This window comes from Myiozetetes cayanensis, unplaced genomic scaffold, assembly GCF_022539395.1.
Source record: "Myiozetetes cayanensis isolate MyiCay16 unplaced genomic scaffold, myiCay2020 scf10, whole genome shotgun sequence".
Classification (NCBI taxonomy): domain Eukaryota; kingdom Metazoa; phylum Chordata; class Aves; order Passeriformes; family Tyrannidae; genus Myiozetetes; species Myiozetetes cayanensis.
The window spans coordinates 3,701,935-3,715,413 of NW_026086605.1; the positions used below are offsets into that span (position 1 = coordinate 3,701,935).

The window sequence follows — 13,479 nt, forward strand, 5'->3', positions numbered from 1 at the left end:
TACAAAGATTACAACACACATTTCAGCAAGACTTTAAAAAAACCCCAAAATGATCTATTTTAAGGCCTTATCCATACAACAAGCTCCAAAACACGACTGGACTGTAATGTGCACTTTATAATCCTCTGCTGCCTGAGAAGACATTAACCTACACCGACAGAAAATATTTGCAGCCATTTAGAGACAGAGTTTAATACTGAACTTGCTTTCACCTTGTGACTCAAGTATCCACAGCCAAAGCTACAGCCAGGAGAAGGCTCGTCATTCCTAAAAACACATCCAGTCCCTGCTGGCAAATGCGATTTTCCTGGATTTAGCCAAGTTTCTGCCATCCACTCAATGCTTTGAAACATCTTAACATATTTGTAACCTCAGCTTATCCCCTCCTGGGTAAACGTGAACACTCCTCCTCAACGCAGCTCAAAACATCTACAAACTGCCACACCTTCCATTTTTAATCCGTATCCTTCCATATGCCATCTGTCTTACCTTGGCTTCTACTTTTAAAATATAGTTTAACAGGAAGAAAACCTCTCAGGCTATTTGGAAAAGAAAAAGGGGAAATAAATAAAAAAGAAGACAATTTTACAGGTCCTACTCCAGCTAAACCTTGCAGGGCCTTCAATGAGAAGATAATCTTTCTGTGATTATGGCCAAACCCTCTCGTTGCTTGGCAACACATAATTAAGGAATATGTTTTCAGATCCGCTTTGCAAGCTGGCCATTATCAGATGAAATTACTGGAGCAACAAATGTCATCCTCATGCAAATGAGCTGGTAGTGGGCAAAAAAAAAAAAAAAAAAAAGAGGGTTGTGTAGCAAGAAAGAGCTCAACAGCACAGAAAGGCTTCGTCTTGCTGCTCATCGGTAATTCTGGTAAAAAGGGAAGGGATGATTTGAGATTTTTAGAGAGCAGGGTTTGCAGTTTATAAACAAGACACAGGGAAGGAGGGATCTGTTTTTTCTTGTGGTGGAGGAGATTGCTCCCAAGCCCTGTGCTGTGGAGGTCCTTCACCCCAGAGCTTTCACTGCATCGGTATCGACCTCTCAATCAGACGCACCGCAAATAAATGAACATATTTGTGTTCCCCACATTATGCCAGTTTGCCTTTTTTTCTGCATTTATTTAAAAATACTGCCTGCATGTACTGCTTTCCCATCTGATCCATGTCAACACAGAACATGTTGCCTAATACTGAAGCATTTTTTAGAAATCAATACATTACACCCGCTACATAAAGGACGCATCAGCGCGAAAGAACCGGCATCCACTTCCTAACTGTGTAATTATGGTGCGGCAGGGAAAGGGGCGCGCCAAGTGTCTGCATTTTGACAACTTTATCATTTCCACTCACAAAATCATTCTTTATTTAGATTCCTGTGGAATGGCATCACCAGTTTGGCACCGTCTCGATGCCTATAAATGGTATCCTCTTATTAAAGCTTTGTGTGTGTGTGCTGGTACGGCACATTGTGCGGGGCTTGTTTGCACGGGGGTTCAGCCGGGCTGCACAGGGGAAAATTCCCTGCTCACGGAGTCACTACCAGGAAAAAACGTTTCAAGGGATTTCTTTCCACCTTTTTTCAAACAAGTCAAGCCACAAGCGAATGGATTTGCTGAATTTCCTTACACTTAGCAGGGTGGTTTTGGGGGCTAGTTTCTGTCAGGCTCTGAGTGTTATCATCAATGTACATCTCCAGAGCAGAGCCTGCTCAGATTATCCATCTTTTCATCTGAGCAGCCAAGGGCCTGAGCGCTTCTGCAAGGGGAAGGGAGCCACCATTCATTTTTATTGTTCCAGTGCTTAACGACAGGCTTTTAGTTTTAAGCACAGCCCTATTACTTTAACAGCTCTATCGCTTCACTTACAGGCATCTCGAGAAGGAAATCAAGGGGCTTATTTTGTATGCCTGATAAAACAGCAAATTAATAATAAGAAGAAAAGCCTTAGGTAATGGCCAAAGGTAAGTCGATTCTCAAATAACACCATTAGCTATCTGATGAATTTAGTCAAAACAATGCCAACCATTTCCTCCGAGGAACACATTTGCGCCTGATAACAGCGGTAAAAAGTCAATCTGCAGCAAACCCTGTAGTCCTAATTGCTCAGCCAGCGCACTATCTAATCTCCCGTTCTCTACAAACAACGGGAACGGCAAGATTAACCCTGGAAGCATTATCTGAGATACCGCTCAGGTTTAACTGAACTTGGCTAAACAAATAAAATATTTGGAATTTAACCACAGAGCGAGAACCAGCATCTTTAGCTCCATGTGGCCAGTACAGCCCTGCACAGAAATCCCCTTTGCCTCCTTCTCTAAGTAGGAAAGGGTGCAATATTTAGGCATGAAACCCCAAGATACCTGACTGTGGGTTTCCGGAGGGATAAATTAAGCAACAACAAGGCGGTTCTAAACTACTACTACATGGACTAAGACCCTTCGGTAATTACTTGGTTCAGGTGATGCCATGGTGGAGACGATGACGGGGGGCCCCGTGCGCCTGCTGAGCTTCGGAAATGGGGAGACCTGGGCGGGGAAGGCGGGTGCGGTGGGCGCCAGGCCGCCATCCCCCGGTGCTCCCGGCCGGCGGAGGAGCTGGGGGCTGCTGTGAGGGCTGGGTGCCGGTGACGCCGCCGCCGCCACCGTCCGCTCCCTCTTCATCAGCTCCATGGGCACGGTGTAGGTGGTGGGATACGCCGTCTTGGGGCTGGGGTGCGGGTTGGCCGCGGTCATGGCCATGCCGGCTGGGGCAGAGTAGGCAGAGGCCGGACGCGTGCTGCAAGGCAGGGGCGTGTTGTATCCCGAACCAGGGAGGAAGTGCGGCCCCGGAGGAGCCCCCACGGGGGCTGGGTAGGTGGTGGTCTCCAGCAGGTGCTGGGTCGGGGCGCTGGATGGCCGGCGGTGCATCTCGACCCCCCTCGGGGAGAGCGGCTGCAGGGGCGGTGGGTGCTGTGAGGCGGCGGGGCCGTCCGCGGTGGGCCCTGCCATGAGGGGCGCCCCGTAGTCCCCCGGGAGCTCGCTGCGGTGGCTGAAGCTGTTGGAGCGGGTCCTGGGGCGCAGCGTCCCGGCCCTGCGCTCCTGCCTCTGCAGCTGCATCTCTGCCTTGTAGTTGTGCGCGATGCGGGACAGCACGCGGGCCTGGCCCAGGTTCGGCGCCACCGACTTGATGTCGTTCTCCTCCATCATGGCCAGCAGGTTCGGGGAGTCGAAGCCCTGCTGCAGCAGGGCAGCAAAGGTGCTCTCCGAGACGCCCTCCGCCCGCAGCAGGGCCACAAACTCGGGGTCAAAGCTCCTCTTGCCCTCCGGCCCAGGGAAGGCGGGGGGCACCGGTGGGTGGGAGGGCGTCGCCACTGCCGCCTCGTAGCCATCGTAGGGACCCTTGGTGCCGGCGCTCTCTCTGCCTGGCCCGTAGCTGCTGCCAGCGGCGCTGGTGGGATCCACCACCAGGCAGGTGGGGGCAGCTTGCCTGGCCCCTGGTGCCTCGGGAGGCCTCTCTGCCCCGTCAGTGTAGCCCGGCCTGCTGGGAAAGGCGGGTGGCTCCGCCGCGTAGCGCGGGCCGGGGGGCTCCGTGCCGTACCATGCCGGGGACACGTCCCTGCCGCGCATCCGCTGCCCGTCCAGGGCCAGCTTGGGGTCCCTGTACAGGCGGGTGGTGTCCGGCGGGGCGGGCGGACGCCCCGGGGTCTGGTCCCAGGACAATCTGCTGCCGGGCGCCCCGTAGCTCACCAGCGGCCTGCCCGCCACGTGGTCACGGTAGCACCGGGGGTCCTTGGGTGACCTCGCCGACAGCGACGGGTCACTGTAGTAATCCTGGGGCGGCAGAGAGCCCCGTCCCGCCATGGCCGCCGGCCGGTCGCAGTAGGTGAAGTCGGGCACAGAGCCTTTCCTCAGAGGCCCCGGGGCGAAGGCGGCATCCTGGTACGGGTACGCCTCCTGCTTCAGCTCCGCGCCGCCCTGCAAGACGATCTCGTTGGCCCGGGGTGGCTCGTACCATCCGCCCTCGCCGCCATAGGTCAGGGAGCTCCGCCGGCCCAGCGGCCTTTGGTACTCGAAGGCGTTCTCGCTCTCCCAGTTGCCCTCGTACCAGCCGGCAGCGTCCCAGCTCTGCGAGCGGCCGATGTTGGGGTGCTTGCTGGGGATGGGCATCGTGACGAGGCCGCTCGCTCCTGGTGACACGGAGAAGAGGAGGTGCCTTCCTTCCCAGCGCTTCTCTGGCACGCATCAACACCAGACCGCGCTCCGCCCGAGCCCTCCCGGGACTTCAGAAACCACCGGCGGGCGGTTTTGCCTTTCAGAGTGTTGCCTGAATTATTAATCCCTGGTAACCTTAGGAGGCAGAGCATGCGGCTGGGCCCCTTCCCGTGCGGTGCGGCCGCGGAGGAGAGCGGCCGCGCTCAGCCCAGATGCTTTATCCTCTGCCGCTGGGGACGGCGCGCACATGGACAACTGGCCGAGCAGTGTGTGGGGATTAGGAGCTAAATAAAACCTCTAAAGCCCTCGCTCCATGTGACATCATTTTAGCCCGATGAAATCTCACGCACTGACCCAGCCAGCAACCTCAATGCAATTTTTCCCCAGGGAATGAATTTTTTTTTTTTTTTTTTTTAACTGTTGTTTTTTTTTAACACGTGTTTCATGTGTTTTAGTTGTCTCCTTCCCAACGTGCTCAGGGAGTCTACACCAGCTCCCACCAGGAATCGGCGGCGGGATAACGGAACGTGCCCATTTCCGCTCATCCCACACACACACACACACAAGCATGTAAAAATAAAAAAGAAAGCTTCGGTGTCAGCTCAATCTTAATCCAGCCTGATGAAATGGTAATCCAGTGCACACAGCTAAGGACAAATTAAATGGGAGCTAGCAGACAGGCCTAAAAAAAGGCCAATGCAAGATATTCAAGACTACAAGAGCAGTTAGAAATTAGTTAGGTGTCTGTTTAGCACTTTATGAATATTGTAATTTGCGTTGGAAATTACGGGTTTTTTTTGTTGTAGTTTCAAATTAGCCACACTAACCAGGCTCCAAAAGGGTTCTTTATATTATTACCATAATACGCAAATCCCTTCATCATCCCAGGACAGAAAATTGTGGAGGTGTAATCTGGAATGTATAATTTTAAGACCCTAGCACAGGTCATGGAAAAGGAGGGGAAGATCAAAGGATCTAAAGCCTGGTCTTAAAAAGCAAAAAGGAAGGGTAGACTTCTATTATCTCCAGCTTCCTTTGGAAAAACTACATGTTTATGAGATGGGAAAACACTCTGAAACATCAGACAAAACTCAATTTATATTGAGCAGTATTTCAACATTCATATGGATTAAGCTTTTTTTTACACTTAAGAGTGGGCAAGAGGATTTAGATAGAATCACACCAGAGAAAATTGTTATTTGGGAATGTAATAAAAATTTCCATATAGAGTAATTGTTTTCAGAGGAGATATTAAAACGGCTCCCCAAAACATGCAGTCTAAATTATGACATGCTGCTCATGCTCAAACATTCCTTTTCGAAGAAGAATAGGTCAACTGTTCCTTATTTTGCTGACCACTGCTAGGGAGGCAACATTTCCCTTGTTTAATTAAAAAATTCAGATGGAAATGATTTTGCCTTTCTCTGCTACGATCACAAATGTCTTCACCTCCAACACACCCCTTATAGAAAGAGCCCAGTAAAAGGAGGAACAGTCACCTTCCCTGGACTGTTTGCAAGACAGCTTGAGCATTTTTCCCGGCTAATCCACAATAAATGTTTAGTGCACAAGCCATCACATGATGGACTATTGTGCTATTATGATAGCTAAATCACTAATACAGTCTAATGCTTCTACTTGCCTATCATACTAATACCTCTGGGCTATATTTCTGACCCAAATACTGACAGGATCTTTGAGTAATCCCTAAATTTCCTTATTGCAGTAAATATTACAAATCCTCTTCAAACATTCTCTCCTCCAGTTCCATCCTCAAGAACCACAGTTGTGAAAATTATGTTGGATATTACACAGACATGCAAAACATGGGCCCCAAAAGATTATTCATGCGATTCTCAGAGAATATCTGATTGGCATTATATTGAATTAACTAACAAACTTCAGGCACATCGGAAAATTTCTTCTTTGGTGAGAGTCAAGATGAGAAGGCACATTTGTGGCTTACAAATAAAGCAGAGAACATTTTAACCAACAAAAAAACCCCCATTTTATTACAACAACATTTTGCTAAACAACAAAACGTATTCCCAACAGGATACAGCGAGATCTGTGCCATTTGTTTGTTCTGAGGCAGCAGTATAAAGCTCCCAAAAATGTATATGACAAAATAATAAAATCCTGGTCTATAGATCAAGTGCCTCTTCCACCATTGAAATCACTAATGAACACAGTCACCACGTTAAGCCCTGGTTGACAATGGAAAAACCCATGCCATTGAGAAATGACATTTCAAAAATGCTGATCTCGAACAACTGCAAGGGAAGTCAGAGGGGAGCTTGGAGAATTCACTACCTCTGAAAAAAACCAAAAGCTTTAATAAGCATGGCAGGCACACAATAGAAACCTCACCCAAACCAGCAGATCTGTCACTGGTGGCCATGCCCTGCCCAGTGCGCACATGGGGGACAGCAGGACCGGGAGACCCACCCCCAAACCCCACCCCGAGCACAGGAGCACATCTGGGCTCCGAAATCCACCCTTGTACCAGCCCACCCATGCACGGGGAAACCTTTGCAGCCCTTAGGCAGAAGATGTGCTCTCCTCCCAGCTGCTTCTCACAAGTCAGGAAACTCCTAACTCCAGACCTGCTGCTGCTGGAACAGTCATGCACGTGGATGATTTATCCCATATGCACTGACCTCAGAGGCAGGAATGGTCTTTTGTCTTTTTTTGTTTTTGGGCGGTCTTAAAAAACAGCACCCAGATTAGAGAGATGGAGCACCTCTCCCGTAAGGAAAGGCTGAAAGAATTGGGATTGCACACCCTGGGGAAGAGAAGCTCCAAGGTGATCTTATCACAGCCATTCAGCACCTGAAGGGATTCTACAAGAGGGCTGGAGAGGGACTTTGGACAAGAGTCTGGAGTGACAGGACAAGGAGGAATGGCTTCACATTGACAGAGGACAGGGTTACATGGAAATCCTTCCCTGTGAGGGCGGGGAGGCCCTGGCACAGGTTACCCAGAGAAGCTGTGGCTGCCCCATCCCTGGAAGTGTCCAAGGCCAGGCTGGATGAGACCTGGAGCAACCTGGGCTAGTGGAAGGTGTCCCTGACCAGGGCAGGGGGTGGAATGAGATGGTCTTTAAGGTTCCTTCCAACCAAACCATTCTATAATTCTATGATTCTGTGAATCTCCTGTGGCTCTGTACCTATTTCTGGGTTTGGATTCAGCAGTGGCCAAGAGAGGACGCAGAGGCACCGGGACACAACCTGACATAACTGATTAGTGCTTCCTGAGAGTGGAGGAGGCACTGGCACCCACATCCTCAACGTGAGGTAGAAAATTTATTCTCTCTTCTAATTTGAGAGCTATTTGAAAAAAACAAAACAAAACAAAACAAAAAAACCAAACAGAAAAACACCCAAAAGAAAGGAAAAGAAAAAGCTGATCAAGAGATTAAGTGCTCTGGTATTTTGAATCACGTGAAAATACAGAGTTTTGACTTAATACCCTGATTTTCAGTTTTGCACTGATCTAACACACAGTAAATTTGGCTATGATACAGTGACCACAGAAGTCTGCTCTGAGAAAAAAGGTGACAACAGAGTAAAGAAAGGTGGGCCCATCGTTTAGACACTGTGCTTAAAGTCAGTGGCATGAAATCTGTCTCTGGAATCCACTCATGGTGGATGTGAAATAAGCAGTGCTGGAAGGTGCTATTCTCTTCCCATTAGGAGAGTCTATTTACACATGAAACCCACGGTAAGAAATCAGGATGGTAAATCTGCAACACAACTGCGTAAACAACATTTTTTGGTGTCTGTAGCACTGAGTCAGGAGAGCTTGGACGCAAAATTTCATTCACGCTGATGTAAAACATTTCATTACCTATTCAGAAAGCAAGTTGCTGGAAAAATTACTCTGTGCAACAAAACAGTACAGATAAATACTCTTCAATTACAAATTTAAATCTTGTTTTTACTGGAAGAAAATATTTTTAATGTAGTAAAATGTTGATGTTTTCTCCCAAATTATTTTCTTCTGGGAGAGAGTAGAACGGAAAGAATGTGCCAAATGTAATTTCTGGCAAAAAATGTAATGTGCATCAGCATGGGAAAGGCTATTTCTCTTTCAAAGGCAAAGGAATCCTGCCCCTGGTAGTGAAAAATCCTCTAGAGAACAAATACATCTCATGTTAATGGACAGAGCAGGTATCAGGACACCCAGCCTTTATACCTCGCTGTGCCACTGTCAGAGAGTAAATTGCTTAATTCCTTACTCTCTGATTCCCCTTCCATCAAGAGGGATATAGTAATATACACCTATCACAGTTGTGTGGTGCTCAGATTAATCAGTGTTTGTCATGTGTTTTCGGGTGACAAGGCACAAAGCTACCAGGAGGATAAAAGCTCCTGCCCTCACTGCCTGGGCTTTCAAGGACCGCGTGTGATTGTGCCTAACGACCCCCAAAGCTTGGGAAGCCTTTCCTAAACATCCCCCCCTCCAGGTTCAGCTTGCAGGATGTCAGGGAAGTAGAAAAGAGCTGCTGGTGCTAAACTATACTGTGGTATTCCACGGATGCTATGGAGAGGAAAAAGAATAGGATGCAGTGTCAGTAATGCCCACACATGTGCATGTACACAAATATATTAAAAAAAAAAATAAATGAAGGATTGAGAGAGGAAAAGAAGGAAGAAAATGTTCCAAATTCTTGGAAACTACTGCATTTGCTGAAATTTGGCTCTGCAAAAATCTCCCTCACAGTGGCAGTACGCATTCTGCCTAGATGGACTTCTTAACAGTCTCCTGAAATTAGGGGAGCACAAAGAGAAAATTAGCAGGATTGTGCTGGAATCATTTTCAATAATCAAAGGAGCAGCACAGCATCTGAAAGCACTCAGCACTTGAAGCCATGCCACATGCTTTTACCAATTTCCAAAACCAAAGGCAAAGATGCTTTGTAACTTCAACAAAACGCTCCCAAATACCAACTTGGTGCGTTACAACAAAACACTCTTAAGATCAGCCAGTTATTAATCAATCATTGCCTCATGGAATTCTGCATTTCGATGACTTTAAAGCAAAAAAACAAACAAAAACTTATGGCCATTTGTAACCCAAGCCCCCAGTGCTGGGATAGAAATGTGCCACGACCATTGGCGTGACAGGCCCCAGGAATGCACGAGCTGCCTCAAAATGTTCCACACAAACTGGGATCAGTAACTGGGTTCAGTTGCCATTCCCACCGGCTACACGCAAATGGACCCATGGAAAATAAAAGGTCAATATGGCACCTAAACAAATGTGGAGGTCCCATGCCTCCCAAGCAGATATTTCTCCTCCAGACTGGTGACACAAGTATTGCAGTGCCCTTCTGAGTCATTTCCCAAGAATCCCCTGAAATCCCACAAGCCAACGTGAGGAGAGAAGATGTGAAGCTGTGGACTTGATCACTTGCCTCTCCACTGCATTTCTGTGCCTCTCTACGCTTAGAAGGTATTCGAGGTAGGAGATCTGCTCCTTCCCACCCTCGTGAGAGCCCACATCTCACATCACTTCCACACTCCAATAATTCTCTGTCTGGAGCCATCTCTCCACCCTTCATTAAAGGGAGCCCTACCCCAATTTCTCCCATGACCTGAGAAGTCAGGGGAGGGTTAGGCTGGTTCTCAGGAACAGGTTCTTCCCCCAGAGGCTGGTTGGGCACTGAACAGGCTCCCCAGGGCAGTGGGCACAGCCCCAAGGCTGACAGAGCTCAAGGAGCGTTTGGACAACAGTCTCAGGGAGAGGGTGGGATTGTTGGGGTGTTCTGTGCAGGGCCAGGAGCTGGACTCTATGGTTCTTGTGGGGCCCTCCCAAATCAAGGTATTCTATACTTCTGTGAATTACCTGCTACTGATTTCAGAATAAGGTACGTGCAAGAAGCACCTCAATGAGCAAGTGGTAACTTATCACCTCATGTTATCCTGCTCCTCTGGAAAAGCCCTAGAGGCTGTGGGAGGTTGCCCAGAGAAGCTGTGGCTGCCTCATCCCTGGAAATGTTCAAGGCCAGGTAGGACAGGGCTTGGAGCAACCTGTTCTAGTGGAAGGTGTCCCTGCCCATGGCAGGGAGGTGGAACTGGATGAGCTTTAAGGTCCCTTCCAACCCAAGCCATTTGTCACCCAGGATGAAATCAAACTGCAGGTAACAAATGCAGGAAGACAGCAATCATCTAAAACACATTTGCCTCTAAAAACGAGAAGCCCAGCTGTAAAACACACTTGGAGCCATCGGAATGATCCCCACAAGCTCTTGAAACTTCAATCAGAAACAATTTTGCCTTTAAGTATGGGGAGACTCCAATAAAAGTTGGCAGAAACAGCACTGTCACATTCCTGCATCAACAAAGGGATAATAAAAATATCAGATGTATCCTTACACCACACAGCTAACACACTTCAAGGACTACAAAATACAAATCAATCTGGATGCTGCACGGCAGGCGAAAAGCAGCAGACAAGGTTCATTGGGCACATCCCTCAACCATTTGCTGAGATCTAATCTACGAATGCTCTTAAAAATAATCCTCTAGAAATCACATCAAGCACCTTGTCTCCAAAACTGGGTATTAGACTTTGAGGTCAAATCTCATCATTTTTAATAAGAATTCAGGATCAAGATTTAAACAGCATGTGTAATGAAAAGCATGGGAATTATATCTGTCCCAGAAAGCAGTCGATAAATCCACTGTTAAATGAATATATATTGTAATTCTGAACTCTGCCATGCATGCCTGGGCTTTGCATAAAAAATAATTAATTACTAGACTGTAACACGGGCCTGAGGAGATAAACAGGGGTTCAGGGTGCTTCCCTGCCTTACTTCCCCTGGTGATGCCAGAGTTTGAAATACATACTTCCCTTGCAGACCTAACGCAGATAAAAACCAAAACCAAACAGGAGGAAGTATTATTTTAGCTAAAAAAACAAAACAAAACCATTTACGTCTTTCTTTTTTAAAAGACCAGTCTTTTGTATTATTGCATTGCAATGATCAAATCATCAAATATGAGGTATGTCCTACTGTGTTCCCTCACCACCCGCAGGGATGGTTAAGGGGGATGGCTGCTCCCCAGTGAGGATGACCCTGGTTCAATCAAATACCTGTTATGATCAGCAGGCAGCAATACTCTTTTTCTCTCAAAAAACATGTAAATCTATAACTACAGGCTCTTTTATGAACTGAAGCTGTTTATTACTAAGTTTTTGAGGTGCTAGATGGCAGCAGAGAGTGTTATGTTTTAAATAAAAATTAAAAAGGCAATCTAAAAAAAAAAGACAAAACAAATTATTGGTGTGAAGCTGATGGGCTATATAAAAGTGTCACTAAGAAATGATCAATGTCCTTTAACTTTAAGAAATGCAAAACCAACTCAAAACTTGCTCTTTGAAGAAAGCTCTCCGATAGAAAAGCCATAATGAAAACCTTCACTGCTTTGGCGCTTGGATGCATTACATCTGTTTGTGGAGAGCAAAAGTTATTAAAGAAAAGTTGTGTAATGTATTTCCCTGCAGCTTTATTTTAGTATAGCCAGATGTCCTTCTCCTGTCAAAATATTTACTAGTAAATATTCAGCAGAATCAGAATAAAACCTAAAGACTGGTCCACATCCAAACGCCACCAGTCCCTGAGAGAGCGTAACTTAGGAGTTAAAGTCGAGTTTTTCTCTGGCATTTTGAAGGAAAATCCATCCTGTTCTCATCTGTCCCCAAGGACTGATCATTCCTCATCACATATTTGGAAGCAGCCAACTTCCACCCCCTGGATGCTGGAGGCAGCTTCTGCAGCTCTCCCACACTCGGGAGCGGGGCTGCCCCGAGGCCGCTGCTCCAACAACCCCTTCACGAGGCTCCTCGTTGCATATTCTGGGAATATTATCACTTTTCTGAGTAATCTTTAAATGCAGGGGAGGATTTAAAGTAAGGAGGGAAAAAAAAACAACCTAAAAAAACTAGATACGATGACAACACGTTAATCCCTAAACCAGTTAATTTAAATGGGAAATGTGGTAAGGACGGAAATTAAGTTGATGGTATTGAAGTCATCAGCTGTAATTGTTTCTTAATTAACGACACCAAGTTATAAAGCGTGTTACATGGAACCTTGTCTGGGGGCTGGGGGAAGTGGAAAAATACAAGGCAGAATGAAGAGATACATATTAAGTCACCATAAATGTGGGTTTAAACACGAGGAGAACACAACAGAAGCGTTTTTTCCTATTTTGGTGCATACAGCACTCAAGTCCAGGGAAAGGGGAGCTCTCCTTCTTGCAGTGGTTTGAGCCTATCTATTACAAAAAAGTTACACACCAAATTAATGGAATTTTTGCCTGTAACCTTATCTAAATGTGTCTTACTCTTTCCCAGATGCCTGGGGGACTTTGTCAGGCTGGCTTCGTGTCTGGCTCAAGTCCTACATCTTGTCATGCACATTTCCCCATGGAATGTCACAGGAGAAAGGTTGCATAGGAGTGAATGTACAGGAAAAAAACATCTACCCAGGACTGGAAGACTGTGGGAGCAGCCTGTGAGCACAACAGCACATCTGTAGGTAAGAGCCATAAAGTACCTGAGTCATAAAGCAGAAAAAAATCCACTTACAAATACAGACAGTTCTTGATTCAGCACAGAGAGACAGTTGAAAATTGTGGAATAAGGTCAGTAAGTTTGAATAATGTCTGTAAACCCACTAGGGTTGCCTGAACTTTCTTCATCCATAGGATTAAGTCCAATTTTTTTTTTTTTAAATATCTTAAAATTTTAACAAAACCTACTAATGACAAGTAATCCCCAAACCTGCCATGCCTCTATCAGTGAAAGGGTAACTAAGAGCACTACTTTTCATGGGTAAAAAAAGGTGTAATCCAGCTTTTGTATGAATCTGAAGTGATTTCTTGAAACTACCATAAATGCCAAGGAACTTCATTTGGACTCTTGGGAAAGCAAAAACATTGGGAGCAGCAACACAGAGATCTTCAGTTTGCAAAAATCAGCACGAGGGCAACAGCAGATGATCTGACAAGCCAACACTGCCTTTTCTCTAGGCAAAATGTGTTAAGCAACCCTTCCTTAAAAGCCTGATAGTTTCTGTGCTTTGAGGTGGAAACTTAAAAAAAAAAAAAAAAAGAGAAAGAGTATAAAAAGCTTTATTGTGGGGGGGGAAATCCTTTATATTCATGGAACAAAGAAACCCAAATCCACTAGATAAAAAAAAGGCCTATATTTATTCTAAATAAGTCACTTTTACTCAGGACAAGCAGTTTCTTCCGCGCTTGATATCATCTT

General features: G+C 46.5%; 1 protein-coding gene across 4 annotated transcripts in view; it reads right to left on the reverse strand.

Annotated features, from left to right (window-relative positions):
• CTBP2 (C-terminal binding protein 2) overlaps positions 1-13,479 on the reverse strand; it is a 290,386-nt gene that overhangs the window by 38,536 nt on the left and 238,371 nt on the right. The window contains exons 1-2 of one of the 4 annotated variants that reach the window (XM_050305340.1): positions 3,967-4,149; positions 2,454-3,936 (exon numbers count right to left, since the gene is read on the reverse strand). The exons of 2 other annotated variants lie outside the window; for them this stretch is intronic. In XM_050305340.1, coding sequence (XP_050161297.1) covers positions 2,454-3,936; positions 3,967-4,149 — 1,666 coding nt within the window. Of the gene's footprint in view, positions 1-2,453; positions 4,150-13,479 lie in introns of those variants that run through there. One more of the 4 variants, XM_050305339.1, reaches the window with a different exon arrangement.